Consider the following 17,699-nt stretch of genomic DNA (forward strand, 5'->3'; position numbering starts at 1 on the left):
ATTCTCTCTGCCTCTCTTTCTCTATCGTTTCTCAAATGCTGTTTGATTATTTGATCCGTTTCTCTCAGGCCGATCACCTCCTCAAAGATGAGGCAACAGAAGAGAAAGGGGAACGTGCAGGCATCCTTTATTGGAGCAATCGCCATAGCAGATCTTGTTAAAACCACGCTTGGACCTAAATTAATGGTAAGCTATCATATTGTCTTATGTGAATTCTACTTGTAAAGATTCTTCTTCATTGGTTGAGGCTTTTTTCTAGCCGCTACTAAATTTCACTTTTCCTGTCTGTGCATATACCAGACTTCTCATTGCTCTAAATATTTCTGCAGCTAATCATGTATTTTTGGATTGCTTATTGTGCAGTGTAAACGAACCATGTATTCGGCAAGATGTGTTCAATTCTGTTAAGGACACGTCTCAAATTGTCTTCTCAATGATTCAATGCTCTCCTTTTTATGCATGTGAAATTTCTAAAGCTTTTTCTTAATTCTTCTTATCAAAATCATTTTGTACATACAAGATAATTTTTCTGTCCTTATGAACGTTAACTGTTTTCTCCATGTGTCTCTGTAAAGTGATTTTGCAGTCCACTGGAAGAGGCCACACGGTTACTGTTACGAATGATGGGGCTACTATCTTGAAGTCTCTCCACATCGACAATCCAGCTGCAAAAGTGCTAGTTGGTTAGTTGACCCTTAACATAAATAATGTTCTTGACAGCATTGTTTGGGAAATATTGCTTGTTCTCTTTTCATGCATGAACTATGGTAGGAAACCATGAGAAAACACTGCAATCACACCGGAATTGAGTAGTAAAAAACTGATCAGTAAGCTAACAAAAGAACTACACGTTTTCCTTTATACATGTTTTCATTTCCATTTGGTGAACACTCTAAACAATACAAAAATTCCTGTTGGCAATAAATCTTTCACTCTATGTAGCGTAAGTTGTGAGATAACACCTTACAGCATTGTTTGGGAAATATTGCTTGTTCTCTTTTCATGCATGAACTATGGTAGGAAACCATGAGAAAACACTGCAATCACACCGGAATTGAGTAGTAAAAAACTGATCAGTAAGCTAACAAAAGAACTACACGTTTTCCTTTATACATGTTTTCATTTCCATTTGGTGAACACTCTAAACAATACAAAAATTCCTGTTGGCAATAAATCTTTCACTCTATGTAGCGTAAGTTGTGAGATAACACCTTATGAACGCGATTTATAAATATTTCTAGTCAGTGAACTCAAATAATTTGCCTGTTATTTTAATGAATGATGTGCCAATGTTATTTTGGAAGCTGGAGCCCTCCTGTTAGGGACAAAACACGAAATGTTTAAGCTTCATGTCACTTTGTGTTCTTGTCTGAACAGATATTTCGAAAGTTCAAGATGATGAGGTTGGAGATGGGATAATGTCAGTGGTCGTTCTAGCAGGGGAACTTTTACGAGAAGCAGAAAAGCTTACAGCAAAAAACATACATCCCATGACCATCATTGAAGGTATTGGTTGCATCAATGTCAAACCTTTTAAATTTTGATCTCTTTATCTAACTTTGTGCTCAATGTTCACATGGAAATTCTCAAAACAAGAAATTGATTAGCTCTTCATCAGCGTATCTTTATATTTCCTTTAATTATGCAAGTAATACGTACTGCACCACTCACATAGAAAGAGCACTGGAAAAAGAAAGAGTAGTTTCTGAATTTCACCTTTAGGGTAATGTTAGCTTTCAATTCCAGAAACTGCAGAGGAATTGTGAGTTGTTCAAGAAAAATAGGTTGGTTTAGAATTCCGAGTTATCTCCACAAGATCCAATCAATTTTGAATATTTTTTATTAGATTACTTTTGAGATGAAAAATGTCAACTGATGTATTATCTCCAAAGGTCACCTTGAATTCATCAAATGAATAATTTCTTTACAATTTAGAAGGCTATGTTTAAATATATTCAAGTATCAACAAGCAATCACAGGGTGCTAGTTCCAGTCTTGTTTTATGTTCTATTTCTTCCATGTGTACTTATTGGTTCTTATGGGTCACCCACCTTTGTATTAGTTTCCATTAAATTCAATTTGATAAACTATCAAAGCAGATAGATTGTAGCAACTTTTGGAAATTCTGTCCTTTGCAATAGTCAAACTGCGTGGTGTTTTGTCATGGAGGTGTATTGATGATCTCTTTCAATAGAACTCTTCAATATGAACCAACATTCAGGAACCTCCCCTCAATACCTTCTTTGAAAATAGTTCCATATAAATGATTACTAATCTGCTATTAGAAAAAGAAGGATACTTCTCGTCATGCCATTCCCAACAATATTTATTCATGTCTGCGTGTATGTGTACTTCATTTTCTAAGGTTTTTGTCTTCATATTCCATATGTGCATTTCTGAGAATTTTTCATAATCCAATGGTAGGGATTCTTATAATCGTTTCTGGATAAATCATCAACTGCTGGTTCTAATTCTGTCAGTGTGTCATGAACACCTATATTGTTGATCTGGTGTCTTTAAATTTCTTCATTGTTTAATGGTCCCACACTAGTTACGATGTTGGACATGATAATATGTTCATGGTTTCATTAATCGCCAGTTGCATATCTCTACCTGTCCATTTCATCGTAAGACAGTGTGAAAGAGAATGTATTACTGTTGGATCCAGGTGCTGGACTGTGAGAGATTTTCTTTTGTATTGGTGTTGACACTATATTGCATTTATTAGGGTCTAGCCCACTCTTATAGATATCCTTCAAACTTCGTCCTGCATATATTGACTTGCAAAAACATTCATTTACAGAAAAGTTCAGAACAGACCTTCTCAGGATTGCAATGACCACTCTGAGCTCAAAAATCGTATCACATGATAAAGTACACTTTGCAAACCTGGCAGTGGATGCTGTGATGCGACTCAAAGTAACACAACAGAAAAATTCAGAACAGACCTTCTCAGGATTGCAATGACCACTCTGAGCTCAAAAATCTTATCACATGATAAAGTACACTTTGCAAACCTGGCAGTGGATTCTGTGATGCAACTCAAAGTAACACAACCTTGCTTTACAAAAATACAAATCATTGTTGCTTAACGATTCAACTGACCCTGTTTATTCTTAAAAGGGAAGTGGTAACCTTGAAGCCATACAGATCATAAAAAAGCAGGAGGATCACTCAAAGTTTCTTTCCTGGATGAAGGGTGTGTGAGATACATGACTTGCAAGTTTGCTCAACTGAATATCAGTGATTGATAGGTAAAATACTTTACCTTCACAGGTTTATACTGGACAAGAAAATTGGTATTGGTCAGAGCCAAAAAGGGTTGAAAATGCAAATATTCTTGTTGCTAACACGGCCATGGACACTGAAAGTGAAAATCTATGGTGCTCACGTGAGACTGGATTCCATGGCCAAAGTGGGTGAGATTGAAGCTGCTGAAAAAGATAAAATGAGGCAGAAGGTTCAAAAGATCATAGGCCATGGAATAAACTGTTTTGTGAATCGGCAATTGATATATAACTTTCTTGAGGAGCTATTTGCAGATGCAGGAGTCTTAGCTATTGAGCATGCAGATTTTGATGGTATTGAGCGTTTAGCATTGGTTACAGGTGGTGGAATTGCATCAACTTTTGACAGTCCAGAGAGTGTGACACTTGGCCATTGCAAACTGATAGAGGAGATTATGATTGGTGAAGACAAACTCATCCATTTTTCAGGAGTTGACTTTGGCCAAGCTTGTACTATTGTGTTAAGAGGAGCAAGGTATGTTTTAAAGCGTGTGTATCATCCGAAATTTTTTAATGCAACTGGTCTCTCGTGGATGTCAAAAAGGTATCTATCTATCTAATGGTTTATGAAATCCAAGCATAGCATCTTCCAAAGATTGTCTATCTATTGGTTTATGATCAAGGAAGATGCGTCAATTTTATTAAGATGAGGATCCAAGGCATTTGGGATTGTCCCGACCAGGACCAAGAGGTTGGGGCAAAGCATATCAACGAAACTGAGATGTTTCAGATGGCCTCAAGAGAGCCGATGGAACCTATAGACGAGGAACGAGGCGACTTTGTCGACCTTGAAGATGCACCGGGTTCTGATCATATACAAGATTCAACTGAGGAGACAAAACTTGTTGATGCAGCACCACTGTTAGCTGATCTTGGAGAGCAGCCTGTTCCAGACCTCCTAATGGAGTGATTGTATATTAGTTTGTATTTGTAACTATAAAATTGTAACACTAAACTTGTTTTGGAATATAAGATTATTATGTTAAGTACCATTTCTTTACACTATCTAATTGGTTTGCAAACTTTAAGTGTCTATCATATATTTGTATTGGTTGACTCGCAAAGTATTTGGTTACCAAGTATAATTTTTATTGAATAGATGATGATGAACTTATCGATTGTATGACAAATGTTGGTTATAATTGTTTCTTTATTAATATAATTGAATTTAGCTTTATTCTAGGATTTTTGAGCTCTTTAATCTTGGTTATTTAGTTTTAAGTGTACAGAATAATATTAAGTCAACATTGTTGCTCACTTGATCTTACATTTAGGTTGTTCATATATGATTGCGATATAATGTTCGTAGAAGGTTTTGGGCATGTCAGGTATATAATGTGATATTCACTTGTGAATGTGTCTAATTATACCCAAAAATGCAATTTGCTCATTTAATATAACAAGCTTTATAGGAGTTAGAGAGAAATATAACATTAAAATTGTTTTTCTAAAATTGTTCGATTGGATTCAGATGTAAAATGAAGCATATTACAATGATAGTTGAAAGCATTCTCGTAATCCAAGTGAATGTCTAGCTAAATATTTGTATGAATTGAGAAAATATAGGTTAAATTTGAAATCTTGATAATATTAACTGTGTTTTTTATTGATGTTTTTAAAAGTCATGTGTGCATGCGTGATACATTCTTGAAAGTTTGTTAAAAAATTGTAATTCTTGACATCTCATGTATTTATCAATAAAGGAATGTGACATATTACTTGTTCTAAATGACCCGATGTTAACAATGTATGTGACAAATAGATCACCCTCATCACCCTTGAACGGAGATGTTCCATAGAGGATGTGGACCGGCAAAGACGCGTCGTACCGACACCTGAAGGTGTTCGACTATCTTGCCTATGTGCACGTGGCTAAGGACCAAAGAGGAAAACTAGATCCGAAATCTTGGCCATGCATATTCTTGGGCTATGACGACGACGAATTTGGCTACCGACTTTGGGACTTAGTCGACAAGAAGGTCATTCGAAGCCAAGACATACTCTTCATGGAGGAGAAGTCCATTGTCGACTAGGAGGAGTCGAACACATCCTCCCGACCATTCGGTAGTCAAAAGCTTACTAAAGAACATGGAGTGTCAACCGAATTTAGATCGACAATCTGGGAACTAATCGGAAGTCGGAGTCGGACCAAGAGTTGAGCCTGTTGGCTCAGTCGGAGGTAAGTCAGGAGTCGACCGAGGAAAGAGTTGATAAAGTCAAGAACCGACTGAGGAACAAGAGGAACAAGTCGAAAGGAGACAGTCGGCCAAACATGGATCCGATTCTGACTTAGATGAAGAGCCAACTGAAAATGTCGAACAAGAGTTGAGTACTTCGAATGCAGAAAGAAAATATCCTCTCAGAGAGAGAAAGCCCCCCCCCCCCCTCGAAGTTTTCCGGAGAAAGAGTATGTGCTGCTAACCGATGAGGGGGAGCTAGAGAGGTTCGAGGAAGCAAAGAATAATACCCACAAACGAGAGTGGTCACGAGCCATGCAAGAGGAGATGGATTCCTTGCATGAGAACCAAATATACGATTTGACCGAGTTGCCGAAAGGAAAGAGGGCACTCCGGAACAAGTGGGTATACAAATTGAAGTCGGGGGAATCAGGGCAGGAATCAACCCAGATACAAAGCACAAATTGTCGTAACGGGCTTTCAACAGAAGAAGGGTGTCAATTTCGACGAAATATTTGCGTCAGTAGTGAAGATGACATCCATCCGAATGGTGCTGAGCATAACAACCAACATGGACCTCGAAGTCGAACAATAGATGGTGATTCTGTATGGTGATCTTGAAGAGGAGATATACATGCAACAATTGGAAGGATTTGTCAAAAAGGGAAAGGAGAATCTGGTGTGCTGGTTGAGGAAGAGCCTTTACGGATTGAAGCAAGCTCCCCGACAGTGGTACTAGAAGTTTGAATCCTTCATGGCCGACCAGGATACCACAAGACGCAGGCCGACCACTTCGTGTTCATGAAGAAGTTCGACAGAGGAGGATTCCTCATACTCCTACTGTACGTAGATGACATGTTGATTGTCGGACGAGACCGTATTAAGATCCGAATGCTGAAGAAGGCCTTGAGCAAGTCATTCTCAATGAAGGATATGTGTCTAACAAGGTAGATCCTAGGAATGCACATTGTCCGGGACAGAACAAAGAAGTTGTTGTGGCTATCACAAGAAAAGTACGTGACAAAGGTGCTCTAGAGGTTCATCATGGAAAGCATGAAACCGGTCAGCTTGACACTTCCAAGAAACTGTAAGTTGTCTATGAGACAGAGTACAAAGACAAAGTCGGAGAAAACTTAGATGACGAAAGAACCCCATGCCTCAGCGGTCGGAAGTCTGATATACGCAATGGTGTGTACTAGGCAGGACATCAGATATGCATTTAGAGTCGTCAGCTAATTCATGAGCAATCCTCACAAAGAGCACTAGGTTGCAGTCAAATGGATGCTTCAGTACTTGAGAGGCACCTCGAGTGCGTGCCTCTGATTCAGTTCAGGATCCCTACTAGAAGGTTTTACCGACTCAGACATGTCGGTCCACGTCCGGGTATTTAATGACTTATGCAGGGGGAGCCGTCTCTTGGCAGTCAAGGTTGCAAAAGGCCGTGGCACTGTAAACCATGGAAGCCGAGTATATGGTCGCAACGGAAGCCGACAAAGAAGTAATCTGGATGAAGGGTTTCATTGAAGAGTTGGGAATTCAACAAGAGGATTTCCGACTCTATTGCAACAATCAAAGTGCCATCCACCTTGCAAAGAATGTTGTCTACCACTTGAGGACCAAGCACATCCAGAGGAGATATCACTGGCTGCGAGAGAGGGTAGAAGAGAAGGACTTTGCTCTAATAAAGATCCACACAACGGAGAACGGGTCGGATATGCTGACCAACGTGCTGTTAGCGAAGAAGCCGAACACATGCCAGAGACGGGTCGGCTTTACGAAGCACCCCATGTTGGAGTGAAGGGGGAGTTTGTTAGGAAACGAGTCCCTTCGGATGGGAAGAAGAACACGAACTGGATCAGTTGGATTCGAAGTAGAAGAAAGGCTGGACCTGGATCCGAATCGGTGTCCAGATCAAGTTTGGATAGACATCCAAAAAAGGCCACATATATAAATAGGTTCTGTGTCGTGCCGATTTAGGCTAGCTTTGTAAATAGCCCAAAAGTGATCTAAGTATAAAGTTAACTACGACAAACCTTTAGGTATTCGATGTGATCATAATTGGAAGTTATCTCTATAGAGTTTAGTGCGTGTGATTGTGTGTGTGTGTGTGTGTGTGTGTGTGTGTGAGAGAGAGAGAGAGAGAGAGAGAGAGAGAGAGAGAGAGCGTGAAGTGTAGCATCTATGTTGTACCCACCATCCGGTGAAGAAGACGAGCTTGAGGTTGTTGCCTACGAGACTCATTGTATTCCTCTCATATAGTGGATAGTTCGAAGTCTGTGGGCTCCCATGATTTTTCCCATTTTAGGGTTTCCACGTTAACATCCGGTGTCATCTTGCCTCTGAGCAAGTGAGTACTATATTCTGTTTTTCTCTATAATTTTCCTTTTGTGCTTGTACTTCGGTTGTGGCCGAGGACAATTTTATAACAGAAATCGTTGTGATTTTGTTAATGCTTTGCTTTATGAGTTTAGAAAAAAAGAAAGAGAAAGACGTTAAGGATTGTGCAAAAGAGGATGTTATGGAGGTGGTGATGGAGACTAGGTTCATGTTGGCAACATTTGACAGGTTTTATGACCCCAATGTTATATTGTATTTCATTAGTAAACTTCCATTGCTATTATGGAAAGGGTTTAGGGATTTATTTATAATGTCTAATTGTGTCCATCATGTATATGTAGTTCAACGAGGTTTCTATGATGTGGTTTTTCAATCGTAAGAACACCTTGTTGCTTTGATGGCAAAGGCGCCTATCTTTTGAAAATTAGTGGATGTAAGAGAACGAGTTATTATGGTAGATTATAATGATTTATTGAAACATTAGTGTCCAGTTTGGGTGACTATTGATTGCAGTAACCTATTCTTTTTGGGAATCATGATCAGAATTCATGGAGATGTTGCATGTTACGAGATAGGCGTTGCAAACTTTCGGGATGGTTGATGAGTATAGATAGACATATCATGAGTTGGCCAATTTCGTAGTAAAAGCTTCATAGGGAGACACTTGTGCAGGACACCGTTTTTAAAAGTAGTCGACCAGATCAGAGCATGTTATGGCTGCTGAATGCCAATATCATGGTGAACCATCAAAGAGAAGGGATGACGAGGATACAGAGAGGAGGAATATGTTTAACAGAATGTGTTAAGGAGGGTGTGGCAGCACAAAAAACCAGATACTCGCGTATGTAAGATCTCCGAGCAGAGACCCCGGATAATTTGAGTACATAAAGATCTCCAGACACGTGCCCATCGAGTATAATATCGAGTCCCGGAATTTGTCCGGAGTTTTTTGTCCAGCTAGCCCATCTATGTACATATGTATATACATACATTAACATGCTCATAGCCCAATTCCATCTCACCCATCTCCATATACATACACATACATACATATCTTTTGCTCTTCTTCTTCTTCTTCTTCTTCTTCATCTTCTTCTTTCTTCTTTCTTGTTCTTCTTCTTCTTTCTCTCTGCTATGTCAATAGGTGTGTTCTCCTCCAAGGCCATGGCTATGGCTTCCTCCTCTTACTCTCCCCTCCATCTCATGGGCGATGTGAACCCACAATTCCTCGGCAGAGGAGCTGCCTTCTGTTGCTTGTCTCTCGGCTCTCATGCTCTCTATAAGAGACTTTCCCCTTCTCTGCTCTGCAACAGTAACAGTAACAGTAACAGTAACAGTAACAGTACCAGTAACAAGAACAAAATCAGAAGAATAAGAAGAGGAGGCTATTCATCTCCTTTCGCTAGTGTCTCCTCTTCCGGTATCAGTACCATGGTGCAATCTGCATGTAAGCGCCTCCTTCTCTTCTATTTCTATTTCTTTCCCTTCTGGTTTCTTCTCTGTTAATATAGCCACATTTTTTCTTGGCTTGTTCCATGAAAGATTGGGTAAAAATTCCTCCCCATTTCTTTGATTTTGTCGAGAAGTACTTAATATTGAAAAGCAATCATGTTTATAACTTGAATTCTTGTGCACATGAATACATGCATTCAAGATGCATCTTAGCTGAGTTAGGGGAGTTTTGATCCATGTTCATAAAATTTGTGTTGTTCATTCTCTTATCATGTGATACCCTAGACATTGCAAACCCTACATTAGACTCCTGCGGCGTTAAACCTTAAATGCATGTAGATAAATTTAGACATGATAAATGGAATTTTGATCATGCATGATCTTCTTCCATTAGTTTTATGCTATCGAATTCCTTTTTGCATAGTATACGATATCGGTGTAAAGAAAATCAATCCAGGAGAAACAAAATGAGAGTGAATAAATGCAAGCTTAGTTATTATAATTAGGGCGAGTTATTCAAGTATTAACATCATATACTATTGATATATGTGTGAATATCACAGTATGGAAGGTAAAGATTTAGAGCTCCCAATCCCGACATTAACAGGTCAGGTGTGTGCCTTTTGGAACACTACCCTGCAACATAACGTTTGGTTGGCCAGAGAGAATGCATTTATGGCTGAATTCATTCCTCTTCAAACCTCTAAATCCTAAATCCTAAGGGCTATATCTTTAACCTGAGGCTCTAAGCACTAAGCTAAAACCCAAACCCCAATCATGAACCGTTAATATGAGCTAAAAACTAAATACCTAAAGGAAAAATCCGAATCCCTAAATTTTACACGTAAAATCTCTTCTAAGCGTTAAACCTTATGTGTGAAACTAAGTAATATGCCCTAAACCTTAAATGGGTAATTTCCTTAATCACTACCATCCTTAAACTAAACCTTAGATACCAAACCTGAAACCTTGGAGGATAAGCAAGCATGCTGAGCCCTAAACCCTAGACCCTAATTGCTTAATTTCTCTCTCCATCCCTTTGCCAAGCCCTAAATGCATAAATGTGATCATAGGTCCTGTCATCGTTAAACAAGCGATAAATTTGGGTTTTTTTTCGAATAGCATTGGAAAAAGAGGCGATCGTAACAGAGGATGCACCGAAAGCTTTGGGGCCCTACTCCCAAGCAATCAAGTCTGGGAACCTTCTCTTTGTCTCTGGAGTGCTAGGTCTCATTCCTGAGGTATGCTTTTTTGATGTAGTCGCAAAGTCTGTTTCTGTATGTTGTATCACCAAAAGTTAAATAGTGTTCTTCTTTTTCTTGTTTGTTTGTAGACAGGAAGTTTTTCTTCAGATTCGATAGAAGTCCAAACAGAGCAGGTAAACTTCTTGTCGTTTTCGTATATGCATGATTACTAAAGCCCTAAAAACTTAACCTTTAAACCATAAAAGCCCATCAATCCTGAACCCTCAAAAGCTCTAAACGCTAACCGAAACCTTAAATAAAGTAAACCCTTAACTATTTTGTAGGTTCTGAAGAATATGGGAGCAATCTTAAAAGCAGCCGGTTTGAACTATGCATCAGTTGTCAAAACCACTATTATGTAAGATGCCAAGTAATATATCATATATATACATATACATACACATACATGCATACATACATATACATACATACATATGTATGTATGTATGAGGATAAATGTGTGTGGATATGGATATATATCTGTCTAGATAAATATATGCGTTACTTTTGTGTAAATACATGTGTATAAATATGCATGTATTGTTAGTTTGCTTGCTTTCTAGAATGAATATTTTTTGGGTTTAATGAAATTCATACTATTGTGTTGCAAATTATGATATATGATGATGATGGGCAGGTTAGCTGATCTCAACGATTTCAAGACAGTTAATGAGATTTATGCTAAATGTAAGCGTTCTTGTCATATAGATAATTGCGTAATATCTATGAATATTTTCTTTTGTGAAGGAATAAATCAAGGCATAAACAATTGCTTAAAAGTTTATGAATGATTCAATCCTATATTCTCTTTTTCCTCATGCAGATTTTCCAGCTCCATTTCCGGCACGGTCAACCTATCAAGTGGCTGCCCTGCCTCTAAATGCCCGTGTTGAGATAGAATGCATTGCAACCCTTTGAATGAACCAAGCATATGATCGGCATATATCATATATAGCACATTAACCCGTTACGGTTTTGTATCGAGTTGAGCATTGTCCACATTGAGATGAAATAAAGGGCATTTGCATTGATCCTTACCATGTTGAATCATTACATGTTGAGATGAAATAAAGGGCATTTGTTAATGCGTTACATTGAAGTTGTAGTGTGTTGTTTTAATTAGAGCGAAAGATAGATAATTAACATCCACAAGAGAGGAAGACAGATAGTGTAGCTAAGATGATAAGGTTATGTGATGTAGACATAGGTCATATGCCCAATCCATACATTCTACATGGTCATCTAGTACACTTCTAGAACTTGATACCAAGGCTAAAGTGCTAGCTACTAAGTACTAATTTTGCCATTTCATCTTATGGCAACTGACTCAATTTAACATTGGTATTGCATGTGTCAAACATAAACCCACCTCACCCTCATTAGATGTTAAATTGGTTTTTTGACTATTTTGGGCACTTACCTTGGTTTACTTACCTACCATATCAACAATCTATTGCCGTATTACTTTTATTTGTTGATCTCATATCAACTACTTTGATGATATCGTTCTTTATTGTATTTCCAAATTGCATACATTTCTAAGGATGTTTGACTAGGAAATTTTACTATTTGCTTCTCTTTGGTCAGATTACCCATTCATGCTAGCACTACTATTGTATTCCTTCTTTGATTGTCTTGACTAACATATTGACACTATATCAAGTTGGTGGTCGTGTTTATCTACTACCAAATATTAAATAGGGGAGGGGAGGTAATCTTGGCAATGGACAGTGGAGGGAGTGGAGTGTGTATTGATAATCTTGTGAAATTTGAACCTTTGGATCATTATCTAGTAAAAGTGCACAAATTGAGCTGTGTTATTTCTAACTTGACTCTATCTCAGTCATTTCTAACATGACTAACATTTTTCTAACCTACCCATATTTTTAACCCGGCCATTATTTCTAATCCGGCTATGTTACGGGCATGATCATAATTTATCTTGTGGTAGTTTGTACCGTAGTAATTCTACACGCGAGGATAAAAGTGTGAGGGTTTATCGAGAGTGTAAAGAAGGAAGGATTACTTTTAATCCTAGGGATTGAGACAATCGATAAGGGCCAAGTGTGAACTTGTTTGGGGGCCTTAGGTCTGGCTATAAATATGAGGCCTAGCTATTCTCATAAGACAGTATTTGACAACGTCAAGACTCTTGTGGTGAACAAACTCTTGTGGCGAGCGCACGCCAGTACCAAGAAAGACTTGATGCCATGGCGGTGGTCAAATTTTCTACCCCATCCAAAATTTCTTAGAGTATATAAGATCATCAATCAACCTTAGAGCATGGAGACAAATGAAGAGTCGAATCATGCTAAATAATGTTGATGTTATTTATTTAAGTCTCACCAACATCTAAGAATACCATACATTGAACAATGAATGCAAATAGGTATGCAAGTAAATGTTGAGTCAATAGGAGTCAACAATAGCTTGGCTCAAGCTGTAACTGAGACGTTCAACCATTTTTTAACGATTTGGCAATTTGGTGGTTCTGTTTGGATCGGTTCAAGCTTGAGCTTCCTTAACTGGTTTCAACTCGGTTTGAGCTCGATTAAAGATTAATCGGTTTGGTCAAACTCGTTCTCAATCTGGTTAAGCCTTAACCAATTTACAAACCAATTCAATTTTAGCTTGGTTAAGGCGTAATCGGTTTGGACAAGCCAGTTCTCTAATAGGTTAAACCTTAACTGGTTTAGGAATGAAAACTCCCAAACCGGTTAAGCCGAAGCAACCATCGATTCATATGTAAAAATTGATCCATCTTTGACTCGAATATATTGTTATAGAGTTAAAGAAACATTGGGTCATAGATCTTCACGATCATGGAATATTGATTTCATATGTAAAAACTTACATTGATATATGTTGTTTCTAATTAATACAAAAGCCTACACAAATGGACATGTTAGGCACAAGTCTAAGCAAATATGATACAACTACAAGTCCCATTGAAATACACGAGGTAGAAGCATATAAGATACATGATTTTTTTATTTCTATTTTTTTTAAAGAAAGATGCACCATAGTATATTACTTGAGAACTGTACATAGAGAAAACAAAAGGAGACATTTAATCTCACTTCTATTGTGATACAAAGGCTAGTATAAGCATATGATCAACCAAATGATGTCATATATGAAACAAGTGGAGCAATAACTATCAGGTATGCAACATAAAAGAATGTATGGCATAATTCCACTTCAAACCAGAAGTTGTATCCGAAAATAAGTGAAGTCCTTGCCATCGGTTTTTAAAGGCCACTTGACGTTGCCACAGAACATCAGTCGAACCTTTCTTGTTGAAATTCAAATAATGCATGTAAACATACTTGCGAAAAGGCATCCCCAAGGAAAATATGTGGCACGGTATGATTGTCATTGTGCAAGTGACCTAAGAACATTTGGTAAAGGCACTCGAAAGATCAAGTTATCAAAGCATCGTGGATGCACATTTAATGTAAATTTGAGATAGAACATATCAATTTAAGTATACAACCATGATATTAGACATGTCCTAGGATCTTGTCATGATGTCTATCAATTGCCTATATATCTAAACGTATAAATTGTTGCATGGATAAAGTTGTTTATGTTGGATGTGCAATGCATGTCGCCAAGCTGATCATTAGGAAAAAAACTTTTCACAAGTCTATGGATACTCCATTAGAAGTTGTGTATCATAGATTCTAAGGAGGTGCATAATAAAACCAGCAAGCTAAATATTAGAAATGCACTATTATAATATTATTGTGCTTCAATGACATAAGATGTGAATGCATTGAAATCTCAAGGGAAAGTGGTTCATGTTCAACCATACATACATGATCCAAATGGATCTCCAACTCGACAATTGTTTATCGTGATAACTCAATACCAATGGATGTTGGAGATGCGTAAGCATTTGTTTTGTAATAATGGTTGGGGAATCAACTCCGCCTTCAAGACCATCAATTCGGATTGCTATTATATGCAGTAGTTGCATGAAATAATATGGGTATTATCATCCCACTTTGGTATATGCGTTGTTGCTTAGATTGGGGTCAAATCTTGAGCAACTTGCATTGAAACTTGCTTGAAAAATGATCTTTGCAAGGATGTTGAGTGTGAGACCAAATGCTATTGTAATAGACAAATCTTGAATGAAATATAATGCAATAATTAATGTTATTAGTCACAAGTCACGACCCACAAAGTTGGGTTTATGTGGCTAGTGAAAAGAAAGAAACATCGAGCTTTCTTTTATTGTGTTGGTTTCACGTTATGAAAGCTTGGGTTGATAACTTGCTATCCTAAGTCAATATAGTTGAAAGAAACAAGTTATACAACCAATACATTATTATAGTGAATGTGATTTCAATGTTATGTGAGAGGAGATCATTCAAGAATACAAAACGAAAGAGTTTGTGAGTATATAAATGTATGTGCCAACCAATACATTATTATAGTGAATCTGATTTCAATGTTATGTGCGAGGAGGTCGTTCAAGAATACAAAACGAAGGAGTTTGCGAGTATATAGGAGGAGGATGGTGTGGAATGCATTGTGAGTGGAGAAGTCTATGGCCAAAGTTTGGTTATTTATTTGCGTATGGACACGTTGACACTACTAACGTTGTGGAAAGATAGTAATACATAGCTTTGAGGGGAAGACTTAACTAGCTACTATGTGGGACTAACAAGGTTCAATGTTTGCTTTGTAATGGCTTGACTATGATTTCAAGGGACTTCAATGTTGCAAAAGTTGTGGGTGTATTTTGCCAATCACTAAACAAGAACAAATGGATAATCTCTGAAATTTCCATTATATATGTGATCGTGGAAATCTCTATATGTGATATCTTTGAATCTTGAAATGATGAAAGCAACAAAAGTTTGCACATACATGTCATTGCAACAGACTTACAACACGATATTTTTATCTTTGAAATATTACAACAAAAGTGTGCATATACAATAATTTACAACATAATTTTTTCATCTCTAAATATTACAATCTATACCTCTTATAGAAAATGATTATACAAAACTGAATCTTGCAATTTAAAATAGAAGTTTGCATATATGTACGAAAAGTTACAACATAATTTTTTACAATAGCATTTCGGCATCAGAATTATGACAAGTTTGAGTCATTGGAATTCACATTATCAAAAAAATTTATCTCTAAAATCTACATGGCGGAAATAATTATTCACATTGTTTTCGTTTACAATTATTTGCATCGTTTGCATTTTCAAAAACCAAATATTGCAAAAACATTGAATAATGGTACCCCTAAAACATGGCATGCCCATCGAGCCATACCAACACGTAAGAACTCCACGTCATTGTGAATTGAAATTAGACGCCATTTAAAAGGCGGTCTCTAAATAATGAATTATGAAATACAAGACACATACCAATACAAGAGGTGTTGATTCCAAGCCCTATAATAACTCCTCAATAGAGCATTATAATCCAACGCATCAAATAATAGCCACAGCTTATACCATTGGGTTGTGATAGTATATAGATCTCTTGATGTTGGTTCTCCAATATGATCTTTTGCTCTTTTGTGCTACTTCAAACATTGGTTATACATAATCGCATCAAATTCCTTATTGTGTAATGTATCCATGAATACTAAATCCCACTCTCCACTTTTTGTTTGCATTCAACCCATTAGGACCATGATTCATGATTTTGATCGAAAGAACCCAATGTTCAGCATGCAACGTGGGTACGAAAGCCAAATTCTTATCTCGTGGCACAAGTCTAAGCATGTCCTCCACACCATATTGTTTTGTTGTAGAAAATGTTTGAATCCTTTATGTACTTGCTATCTCTACTTTGTGTTCATAAAGTCTTTAATTGTTATGTTTCACAACAATAGCAAGAAAGATTTTCAACCCTCTACATGCAATTTGGAACATGCTCACAAATCAATATACTTAGAGATGAACTTTTACATCAATTAAACAAGCAGCTTAAAATATGCTCCAAGTCATGAGCTGGAATATTTTAATTACCACTGATTTCATTCGCGCAGAATCTCTTGATTAACACGGATCGTGTCACTTGATTTTTTTTTGTAATTGGCACAAAATTTGTATCAAAACAGTGCTGATCGTACTAGATTGACTGTAAACACATATCAGCACTAATGTTTCAATACACTATTGTTTATTCATTTATTTAAGATGGAACTTTTCACTAAATAGCCCACTTCATCTAATTAGAACTAATGTTAAAACCAATAAGCGGACATGAGAATAATTATACTAGTAAAAATAATATTTAGCTTTAATTCTCATCACACTTAGCATTCTCAAGCACTACTCTCATTACTGTCATTTTTTTATATCATCATTAATCCAATAGCTAAAGAAAAATTAGTTTAGTACATCAGTTATTTATACAGGATTTGTTTTTTATTTTTCTGTTCTTACTTCTTTACTTAATAATGAACGCAGATGCTACAATCAAAGTAACCTTATGTGATTATAAGAAGACGGCAACAACCTGCATCTATTGAAGCCATAATTAACCTTGCTAAATATGTGCCAACTTCGAATTGGCCTGTTCTTAATCATGGCCCATGTTCTAATTGACTTCACTTAAACATTACCCATGTTCTGATGAATACATTAACCAATATCACATTCTGATTTACTTCCATCTAATTAGCAGCTTAATCTATGTTCACATTCTAATATGCTCCATGACCCACTTCTAATCTATGGAATCAAGTCCCACCTCAAATTACCCTTCCGATCATAATATACATTCTAATTACCTTAAGCACGTCTCACATTCTAACTCAGCTTAATCTATGTCCACATTCTAATGTGCATACCACAATCATGACCCACTTCTAACTCACCCAACGGAATCATATCCCACCTCAAATTACCCTTCCAATCATGATATACATTCCAATTACCTTAAGCACATCTCACATTTTAACTGCCATCTTTAACATGACCTAAATTCGAATTAACCCACTCAAATCAAGAACATTGATTAGCGTCTGGTTTAATCATGCCTCAGTTTCTAATTATACCCTTAATCATCACCTTCATTCTAATTTGCCTACATCAAACATGCCCCACCTGATAATCCTATGTTAATCAGAACCCATTACTCTAAATAGCCTCTTCAATGAAGCCTTAAATTCAAATTCGGCTCCCTAATCATGACCCAAGATTCTGATTAGCCTCCCTG

The 17,699-nt window shown here is 37.2% G+C and overlaps 2 protein-coding genes across 2 annotated transcripts; both read left to right on the forward strand.

The window, feature by feature from the left end:
- The first annotated feature begins 168 nt into the window (after nt 1-168).
- On the forward strand, nt 169-3,924 carry LOC147857440 (T-complex protein 1 subunit beta-like). The gene is given in 10 exon segments (XM_087328948.1): nt 169-190; nt 576-683; nt 1,378-1,506; nt 2,804-2,925; nt 2,928-3,047; nt 3,124-3,160; nt 3,163-3,199; nt 3,277-3,310; nt 3,313-3,365; nt 3,367-3,924. Coding segments are annotated over 10 exon segments (1,128 nt in total). The 5' UTR covers nt 169-183; the 3' UTR covers nt 3,848-3,924.
- Nucleotides 3,925-8,904: 4,980 nt separating this feature from the next.
- On the forward strand, nt 8,905-11,534 carry LOC147857441 (endoribonuclease L-PSP family protein). Its single transcript, XM_087328070.1, has 6 exons — nt 8,905-9,248; nt 10,376-10,494; nt 10,587-10,631; nt 10,782-10,855; nt 11,135-11,184; nt 11,321-11,534. The coding sequence occupies exons 1-6, from the start codon at nt 8,936-8,938 to the stop codon at nt 11,413-11,415; spliced, it is 696 nt and encodes a 231-aa protein (XP_087184196.1). The 5' UTR covers nt 8,905-8,935; the 3' UTR covers nt 11,416-11,534.
- The last annotated feature ends 6,165 nt before the right edge of the window (nt 11,535-17,699 follow it).

Source organism: Azolla caroliniana, unplaced genomic scaffold (assembly GCF_043228905.1).
Source record: "Azolla caroliniana isolate FFs.n. ecotype wild unplaced genomic scaffold, voAzoCaro1.0.p SCAF_12, whole genome shotgun sequence".
NCBI lineage: Eukaryota > Viridiplantae > Streptophyta > Polypodiopsida > Salviniales > Salviniaceae > Azolla > Azolla caroliniana.